General features: G+C 41.9%; 1 protein-coding gene across 1 annotated transcript; it reads left to right on the top strand.

Annotated features, from left to right (window-relative positions):
* Window positions 1–5,926: 5,926 nt before the first annotated feature.
* On the top strand, window positions 5,927–9,231 carry LOC138352619 (uncharacterized). Its single transcript, XM_069305117.1, has 5 exons — window positions 5,927–5,950; window positions 8,425–8,466; window positions 8,547–8,630; window positions 8,711–9,004; window positions 9,082–9,231. Exons 1-5 carry the CDS (start codon window positions 5,942–5,944, stop codon window positions 9,193–9,195), a joined length of 543 nt encoding a protein of 180 aa, XP_069161218.1. The 5' UTR covers window positions 5,927–5,941; the 3' UTR covers window positions 9,196–9,231.
* The last annotated feature ends 630 nt before the right edge of the window (window positions 9,232–9,861 follow it).

The following is a 9,861-nucleotide window of genomic DNA, read 5'->3' as shown; positions in this document are numbered from 1 at the left end:
TCTCTTCTGAATTCTGGTCAGCCCACTCATTTGGACTCTCGGACTCGCACCCTTTCCTGTCTTGATCTTTCTCTCTGCTCGTCGTCCCTTTACTTGGATTTCACGTGGCGAGTTCTTGATGATCTCCATGGCAATGACCATTTCCCCATCCTTGTTACCTTTTTCTCTTTTCACCCTCCACTCTCCTTCCCTAGGTGGCAGTTTGCTAAAGCAGACTGGAACCTACTTACTCTCTGTGCTGCTCTCTCTTACCTCTCCCTTCAGCCTATCGGGCTGAAGGGAGCTGTCCAATGTAAGTGTGCAGTCTGGAAGAGACACGGAAACAGGCAGACGTCTGATTCTTTTCCTTTGTTTTGGAAGGTGAATGCAGTGGCCCTTAGGGCCATACATACAGCAAAGCGCGAGTGTTGGAAGTCTTATGTTTCCACCAATACGTCCGAAACTCCTCTGCCGCAGAGAAAGAGTGTTCGCAAGATAGCGGGTAAGTTCGTTCCCGATGTCTCGCCTGTCCTTCACTTCCATGGTACTTTTGTGGCGGACCCGTTGCAGGTCACAACCGAACTTGGTTCCCACTTTTCTTCTGTTAGCTCTGGTTCTCATCTTCCTCAATCTTTCCTTCTTCGTAATCCTGTCTTTGAATCTCGTCCTTTCGATTTCTGCACTCATCTTCGACTTCACTATAACGATCCCTTCTCTCTCTCTCTGAACTTCAGTTTGCCCCTGGCTCTCTGCGGTTCTACGGCGGCGGGCTCCGATGGCATTCATTTTGAGATGCCTCTCCATCTCCCTCCGTACACGTCTCAGTATTAACTGAGTCTGTTTAATCGGGTCTATGAGTCGTCGTCAGTCCCTGAGGACTGGCTCGAGGCCGTTGTCCTCGCTGTTCGGAAACCAAGGTCTCTGGGAACAACCTCTAAGGACTTTCGCCCTATTGCCCCTCACGAGTTGTGTCTGCTAACTCTTTGAACGTATGGTTAACGTTTGTCTGATGTGGTTCTTAGAACACTATCGCCACCTCTCCCCTTTTTAATTTGTTTTTTACAAGTGCTGCAGCACAACAGATGTCCTGGTGAACTTGGAGGTCTTTATTTGTACTGCTTTTGCTGCAAAGACCTCCATTGATGCCGTCTTTTTTTATCTGGAAAAGGCTTACGACAACACTTGGCGATATCATATTCTGTCCGAACTTCATTCATTTGTCTTTCGTCGTAATCTCCCTCTCTTTCTCCAAAGCTTGCTCTCTCTCATCGTTCCTTTCGAGTGAGGCTTTGTACCACTCTCTCTCTACCACTTTTCAGCAATACGAGGGTGTACCCCAAGGTAGTGTTCCGAAGGACTACTCTTTTCCTGGTTTCCCTCTATGGTCTTCTTTCTTCATTTCCTTCTGGCGTCTTCTCTGCTCTCTGTGTCGACGATCTTACCCTTTGCTGTCAGGGGTGATAATTCGCCTCTCCTTCAACGGCGGCTTTAACCTGCGATTGATGCCGTGTGGTCTTGGGCCACCAATAATGGGTTCAGTTTCTCTGCGTCTAAGAATTGTGCTATGCATTTTACTCGGAAGCGTGTAAACGTGTGGACGTTTCTCTTCGTCCTTCTTTGTCACTTTATGGTCACCCCCTTGTGTACAAGGATTCCGCTAAGCTTTTGGAGTTAATCTTTGACACTCGTTTGTCTTGGTCGCCCCGTATCTCTTACCTTCGAGTTGAATGCTCAAAGGCCCTTATCCTCCTTTAGGTATTGTCAAATACTTCATGGGAAGCGGATAGGCGCACTCTCGTTGCTTTGCATTCCTCTCTCGTCCTGCCTAAACTCGATTATGGTTGCCCTGCTTACTCGTCTGCTTCTCCTTCTAATCTTCGCCGTCATGATGCATTGCACCATACTGGGTTGCGCCTCAGCTCTGGTGCCTTTCGTTTGACTCCCGTCCTCAGCTTGTAGTTGACACTGGCTTCCTATCTCTCTTGGATCGCCGTGATCGCTACTTTCTTCGCTATCTTGCGAAGAAAGACTTTCTTTCTTTCTTTCTCTGAAAGACGCTACTTTCTTCGCTATCTTGCCTTACATCCTTCTTCTCGCCTCTGTCGTACTTTAACTTTTACCCCTCCCGTGGTTCTTGTTCCTCTTCACCACCTCTCTCTCTTTCTGTCCGAGTTATCTCGCTTACAGGATTCTCTTTCAGTTCGTATTTCTAATATTTCTCCTCGTGTTGTTCCTTCCTTACCCCTGTGGAGAGTCCATCTTCCGAAGTTTTGTACATTCTTAACCCGCATCACTAAAGCTTTTACCCCTCCTACGGTTCTGAAACGCCTTTTCCTTGAGCAGTTTTCTCCGCACTTTCCCTCCATTCCCATCTTCACCAATTGGTTTAAGTCTGTGGACGGTATAGACTGTTGTTTTTCCTGACGGCACTTAAATGTGATGCCTACCTCCGGAGACTCGCATCTTCACAGCGGAACTTTATGTTATTCTCTATGCTCTTTGTCTCTTCTGGTTTTCAATCTTCCTTTGTAGTTGTCGTTGACTCTCGAAATGCCCTCATGGCTCTCAGGTCCTTTAATCTGTTCCAACCAGTAGTTGTCGAGATTCAGCATTGGCTGTTTCTTATTTCCAATAAATTTAAGTTAGTTGAGTTTTGCTGGGTTCCCAGCCATATTGGCGTCTCTTTAAATAAGTGTGCGGATCCTTCCGCTAGGGTAGCTGTCTGCTCTTGTCCCATCTCCCGTAAAGTTATTCCTTATTCCGACTTTTATCCAGTTATTCATTCCTCCATCCTTACCCGTTGGCAGGATTGTTGGTCTTCTGTTACTGGTAACAAACCGCGTACTCTTAAGAGTAGTGTGTCCTCATGCCCGTCCTCCTACCACCATAACCGGCGATGGAAACGGCTCTGGCGAGGTTGCATATTGGCCATACACGCTAAACTAACGGTCACTTAATGGAGCGCCGCACAGCTCCTTATTGTCCTAATTGCATTGTCCCACTTACGGTCGTGCATATCCTTGTTGAATGTAATGACTTTCGGGACGAGCGTGTGTCTCGTTTTCCGACCATCCCTCGCGGTTGCTTGTCCCTCGATAGCATTCTTGGGGAATCGGATACTTTTGATATCGTTCGCCTTATGCGTTTCAGTTCTCATATTTGCATCCTTGGTGATATTTAGAGCCCTCTGATTATTCCACACATATGATCGTCCTACATAGCCTACCCGGTTTGGTGCCTTCTTTTGATAATTACTTACTTACTTTTATAGGAAGAGTGGAAAATTACCACGAAGGCCAGAAGGATGGAGTTTGGACACCATATGGTATCTCCAGGTGGTGTCATTCGTCTTTTCCAGGTCAAAAAGGAAAGCAACAAAGGAGGTATTCGCAGCAAAGGCAGTAGAAATATTGACCTCGAAGTACACCAAGACATCAGTCGTGCTGCGACACTTGTGAAAGCCAAATTAAGAAGGCGAGAGTATTTGATAGCATTCTAAGAACCACATCAGACGGTCATGGACTACACGTTTAAAAGGTTTGCAGATGCAACGCATTGGAGCAATGGGGCTGAAGTCCTAATGGAATGTTCCAAGAGAACCTGGTTTCCGAATAGGAAGAACAACCTCAAGCAAGTCCTCAGGGACTGACGACGGCTTCCAGATATATCTATAAATATTTAGTAAATGATGAAATGTGCATAGAGGAAGATAGAGAAGCATCCCAAAATTAATGTCATCTGAGTCCGCTGCCGTAGAACTGCAGAGGGCCAGGGCAGACTGGAGTTTCGGAAGAGAAAAAAGGTCATTATAGGGGGAGCTGCAGATATGTGCGAAAATTGAAGGGATAAGATTCAAGAAGGGGCTTAAGAGTAAGATAAGAGGGAGGAAGATGAGAACCGGAGGTAATCGTCGAAATGTGTGAACCCAGTTCGCATATAACTAATATTGGAGACAAGTAGGCATACGGTTGAAAATATAGGCTTTGAGGCCTACAATGCACTTTCTAAATATGTGAGTGTAGACCTAGTGTGTTTAGTATATGAATTTAAGGTCACGGTGTTATTTCTCAACATGTGAGTGTAGGCCATGAGTAGCATATATATACATTTTAGGCTACGGTATTTGAATTACTCATAATCAAATATTCTAAGACTGAAGAATATATTTTAAGCAAAACTAATATTTTTGCTAAAAATCAGTAACGCGATAGAAAGGCTGCAAATAAAATTAATATTTTAACATAATTATAAAATAGAAACGCAAAGATTTATTGGAAATGATCACAAAAAATCAATATTGAAGCTCCGTGAGTCTTCCCACCATTTTGTTCCACTGGGAGCGTAGCTGACGGTTCAGTCAATAGATGGCGCTGTTATTGTGGTCGTGGCAGCTTTTGTGGGGAACTTTCTACCTTTCCTCTAAAGTGTTTGGTGTTGAGTCAACGAGGTGCCCAGCCCGCCTTCAACCTTCAGTCAGTTCTCTGTTGTCTGTGTGGTACCTTTTGTCCTGCTTTAAGTTTTGTAAAAGGTAAGTTTTGAGTTTATTGTAAATTTTAACCGTTATTTAAGGATATCGTTGTATTTATTGTAAAAAAAAAATCAGGGAATTGATAGTTTAACATGCATTGATTCTATTCTTTATTAGTAATATTTTAATGTAGTTGCAATGAATAATTAATAGTTGTTAAAATTATATAATTGGATCTACAGTTTTTGTAGTACAAATTCACTGATTAAAATGGTATTGAAATTTTTCAAATTAAATTGTCTTGAACAATGAGAGTCTGACCACTAGAGTGGTCAGGCGTAATCCTAGCAAGCTAATTTAACCGTAGTAACATGGTTTGTCAAAATCCTAAAACGATCACTATGTGAATTCTCACCAAAAATATAGTAATATAGATTTAAAGTGGATGTAGCGTAGTTTAATTCAAAAGTATAATATAACTTGAATGATAAAGCCCTACTAGATTGCAGAATAAATCTATAAATGAATGTTGGGTTGTTCAAAATCGCTGATCTCCGAAAGTTCCAGATTGCTTCGAAATTTTCACACCATGTTCCATTCGCATCAGGCCAGGTTTAATACACATTATATAGAAGTCACGTCTGTGACGAAGAAAAAAAATGCTTTTTCTTAAAAGCCATGTTTCTCGTATTCTTCATTAGAGGGAAATCCTCTAAACCTCTTTACCGATTGCTTTGAAACTTTCAAACAACGTTGCAATAGCGTCTTTATATATACCTACTATATAAATGCCACCCCTGTGATAGGTAAAAACATGTTTTTGAAAAACTGGGCTGTCTGTTGCACATAATGGTAACATTCACGCTCTACTAAATGTAAAGTATTAAACTTAAATGTTTCGATGTCATTGTTAAATTTTTATTTTCATAAATTTAGATTAAATTTTATTGTTGGAACAGAGCTGTTTACCTTACCGTTAATTTCGTAAGTATAAATGTCAGGCCTGTTATCTTTGAGGTCATCTTGAGATGATTTCGGGGCTTTAGTGTCCCCGCGGCCCGGTCCTCGACCAGGCCTCCACCCCCAGGAAGCAGCCCGTGAATTGTGAAAAAGCCCTGTGATGGGATAAACTATGCTCTTCTTAACGGTACCATCTGTTGCATGAAAGAGCAACACGCTTGCTTTTGTAAATGTTGCAATTCTATTTGTTTCTGATCGCATTGATTGAAATCTCAGATTTTGATATATTTTAGTTTTGATTTGTGTGAATTGTTGGAATTGACCTGTTAACCATACTGTTCATTTCGTGAGCATAGTTTATTCTAAAATTGTTTAATTGCATTTAATTCTTTAACTTGTTCTTATTTCAGTGATGGGAACATGATCACTTTGTTCCAAATTTTCTGATGGGAACATCAGACCATTTAGGAAGGCATCGGACGAGGGAGTGGGGAATGGAGATGACGAGGGAACAGAAGTGAGATACTGGGGACAATGGAGGGGGTAATGGTGGGGAAGGACGAGGGGATGGGGAGTTTGGGATGGTGGGGAGGTAAAGCGGACGGTGGAGTGGGGAATGGTTGGGAGGCCGTGGAGACAGGTGAGTCGGGTGGCGGGGAATATTGGGTAGGACTGGGGGACGGAAGCTTGCTGTAGCTCGGCAAAGCAGATGCATTGCTGAGCCACAGCAACGCTTGGCCGGGTAATGGTAGCATTCATACTATAAAAGAAAAATTGTTCTTTATCCATTTTCTACCTATACTTAAAATTTTAATTGTTCTAATTAAATGATTCTAAATATTTACTATATTTAAGTTGGCTTAATGCAACCTCTGAGAACCTAGCAAGTCACTTTAAAATGGTTTCTACAGCTTTTAATTGGCAGTTTCTATTAACTAAAAGTTGCATTTTCACCTGAATAATATCGATCGGTCATTGAACGTAAATGGTTAAAGGCCAGAGTATATAATATTGGACTTGAATATTTTGTAAATACAATTTGAGTAACTAAACTGTACTAAGAGAATTTTTTGCCCTCCCATATTTTTCATAAAATTACTTAATGACATTTAAGTTATTTAACACAGCTCTTGCGTTTAAATGCCAAATATTTACTAGATAAGAATATAAATTTCTCGTGAAAACGCTCAGCCTATTTAATGGAATACTCTAAACACTAGTGTTTATAACGAACATGATCTGTTAACCGAACCAAACTAGAAATTGGAGACGGTTTGTTCGTCCTGGAGCATTTAGTAGATTGTGATAATCAAACAGTCCTTCGGCTAAATATTTTTGCCAGCCTTTCTTCGCTTCTCTAATCCCTCGGCTAGAACTTTTCACTATTTTTCTTATTTCTCTACTAACCCTGGCCCACATTGACAGACTCAGAGTTCCTTTGATGGCATTGTAAATTCTAACCAGAATAATCTTTCACTGTTTTTTAGGGAACTCTAATCTGCATTCTTGACAATTGCTTTTCTTTAAATTGCCACCTTCCTCATAGCTTTTAGTTGGCCCTTGCCTCCCTGAAATCTAACGAATATATTTTTATCCTTGCAACAAAGGCGATTCGGTATGTCCTTGACCGTGTGGATTACCTCGTGAAGTGTCGCGCTGACTCACACCTATACCTCTTTGGATCGCCTTTAAACTTTCCTCAACTGCAAACTGATAGTTCTCGAGTCTTCGTCCACCTCGCTTCGATCTTGTAAAAAGTTTCATCTGACCTTCTCTTCAGTATTTCTATGGTCTACCTAAGCCTCGTAAACCTCGTGCTCCTTTGTCCTATCATTTATTTTTAAAAGGGGGGGGGGGGCGTCGGCTATCCTCTGGCCTCCTGGTTAGCTGTAACTCTGACGCCTCATCTTGTCACTTTCTCTTGCCCACCTTCGTCACTCGGAACTTCAGAGAGACTGCCCCTGCAACCCTTCTATAAAATACAAAGTCCTGATGTAGCTAGTTGACTTTGATGTAATCTTTCCTTGGAAGGCGACTGAGGAACTTCCTCACCCGCTTCCTACTAAAGTGTTCTTAACAGATGCCTTGTTGACTAACTCCTTCTCTTTAAACTGTAAATGCTAATCTAAACTTCAATGTCGCTGTGTGTTTCCCCTTTCATCCTGTTCTTGCCAATCTCAACATCGAATATTTCGAAACTATTCTTCCCTTTATTGATACTCGTCCCTCTCTGGCTTCGCGATGTTGATATCGTTCCTTTATGGCCTCATGACCTTAACCTTTTAACAGCCTTTTCTATTAACAATCTGGCCCATTTAGTTTCAAAATTGAGTAGGAATCTAATTCCCTCTTTTTTCTTAATGTTCACAACTGTCCGGATTCCTGCCACTATACGTGGGTTTGCAAAGACCGCATGTAAGTTCATTCTTTTCCTACAATCCCTGTTAATCCCATCTTCCTCCGTGCTCTACGCATCAGCAACTTTATTTTTTCTCATACCCATTCGTCTATTGCAACCAATTTTACACCTTGCCTTGTTCTAGTCTTCCTCTAGAATTTAGGTGTCCTTCCCTCTTGCCTTAATCAATGACCATGCCTCCCTTGTCTCGTCCCAAGACCTGATAATGTTCCAAGACTGACAAACAACGTAGTCGCCTAAATTTCTAGTAGTTCGGTTAACACTAAAGCCACGATATTGTACCCATCTGAACATGATCTGATTTCTAGGCACGTACAAATCCTTCCCTTTAACACTCCTCTGCATATGCTCGTACCCCCCACCCCCTTCAAATTCCTGACGACCTTCCCAACAACCGTTAATATATTGACTATTTTCAAAAACCTTAATTTACATAATTTCACATGCTAATGGTTTGAAAACTTTTCTTGCATTCGTTGTCTAAACATGACCTCTAGTGCTAGTTACCTCTAGTGCTCATATTTGAGAATCTGACAAGATTCAATCATCGTTGCTAATAGTGCGTCTGGCATCTAATTACAATCTTTCTTCGGTACAGATGATGGCACTTGCTCTACTCTTCCTTGGTTATATCGTCCAGGTAATTGACATTTTGCTCTGTACCTATGGACATACTAAGCAAAATATCTCAAAAGGGACTAAAATATTACTTCCCAATAGATCCAGGGTCAGGCGTACCAACCTTACGGCACCCATGCGCCCCTGCCAGTCGTCACCCCCACAACCTCCACCGTCACCACTGAGGTTGGTAACCCTGGCATTACCTTCCTTAACCAATCTGTTATTAATACTTTAACATTTGTTAATGGTGTGTAATATTCCAGACTACCCTGACCCACACTATGCGGGAGACTACAACCTCTGACGTCTGGGTTACTGAGCAGACGGCAATAACCCTGACAGTCACCCAAACAACCACCCAATGGGAGTTTGTTCCCCAGCAGCCACAGACGGTGACCTCTGTGATAAGGGTCACCTCCACACCGGTGGTGTTGGTGACGGCTACGGTGGGTGTCTACCCAGTGAGCACAATGGTCTCCGTCTACAGTCAGTTCGTCACCACAACAGATACTGTTAAATACTGGCAGACCATCACCCACGTGGCTGTAACTCACGAGGTAACTATGTAGTCTTTAACTTGTGCAAGTGTGCAGTGACTTTATTACACAAACGTCAATAATATATGTACTTGCAGATCCAGACGGTCCCTGTGGTATCTACCCAAGAACTAGTGCAGGATATAGTAACTACCGTCACCCAAATTGTAACTACTACGGTTACTTCCACCACCGCCAGATACTATGCTTAATTTATTGTATTTGCTGAAATAAAGTTATGTAAACCATCACGATTTTTTAATTTCTCACTACAGAGGTTTATGCACCAAAACTATAACTTAAATTACATTATACTGAGGAATTTCCGTTACTACAGAACACTTAACGTTATTCGGTCTATACACGTGCGGTCACCTTAAACGGTGAACAAACTTGCATTTATAAATAAAATGTAAATTTTTATACATAGATATAAGGGCTGTGACTACTTCAAAAGATGCTTTCTCGTGGCTGAAGATGCAATGACCAAACACCATATCGTAGAATTGGGAAACGACGAAATTCTGGTCTAACCTGTACCATTATCAGGTCGTACTTTAAATTATTCGTAGAACACAATGATCTAGAATGGTGCTCCTCAACCTGGGTCGACAATTCCCCTTACAGTGGCAGAGATTTACTCGATGGTGGACAACTGGGTGGGAGAGTACATGTCTGAATAAGTATATCTATATCTTACAACACATACCTAATTGCATATTTACCTATTGTAATATCAATTAAAAGTACTTGAAGATAACTAGCAATCCTGAGCCTGCAAAACCTGTTGCAGTTAGTGCAGCAGTTGATACAACAATAGATGTTTTAAATAGAGGGAGCTGCATCACAGGACTTCAGAGGAAAGAGGCTTCCAAAAA

This window comes from Procambarus clarkii, chromosome 54 (genome assembly GCF_040958095.1).
Source record: "Procambarus clarkii isolate CNS0578487 chromosome 54, FALCON_Pclarkii_2.0, whole genome shotgun sequence".
NCBI lineage: Eukaryota > Metazoa > Arthropoda > Malacostraca > Decapoda > Cambaridae > Procambarus > Procambarus clarkii.
This window is presented reverse-complemented; position numbering and strand designations above follow the sequence as displayed.

What these genes read in the sequence shown, in the direction of transcription:
- LOC138352619 (XM_069305117.1), top strand. An exon ending in TCCTTGGTTATATCGTCCAG is followed by an intron (nt 8,467 to 8,546) that starts GTAATTGACATT and finishes ACTTCCCAATAG; the next exon opens with ATCCAGGGTCAGGCGTACCA. An exon ending in ACGTGGCTGTAACTCACGAG is followed by an intron (nt 9,005 to 9,081) that starts GTAACTATGTAG and finishes ATGTACTTGCAG; the next exon opens with ATCCAGACGGTCCCTGTGGT.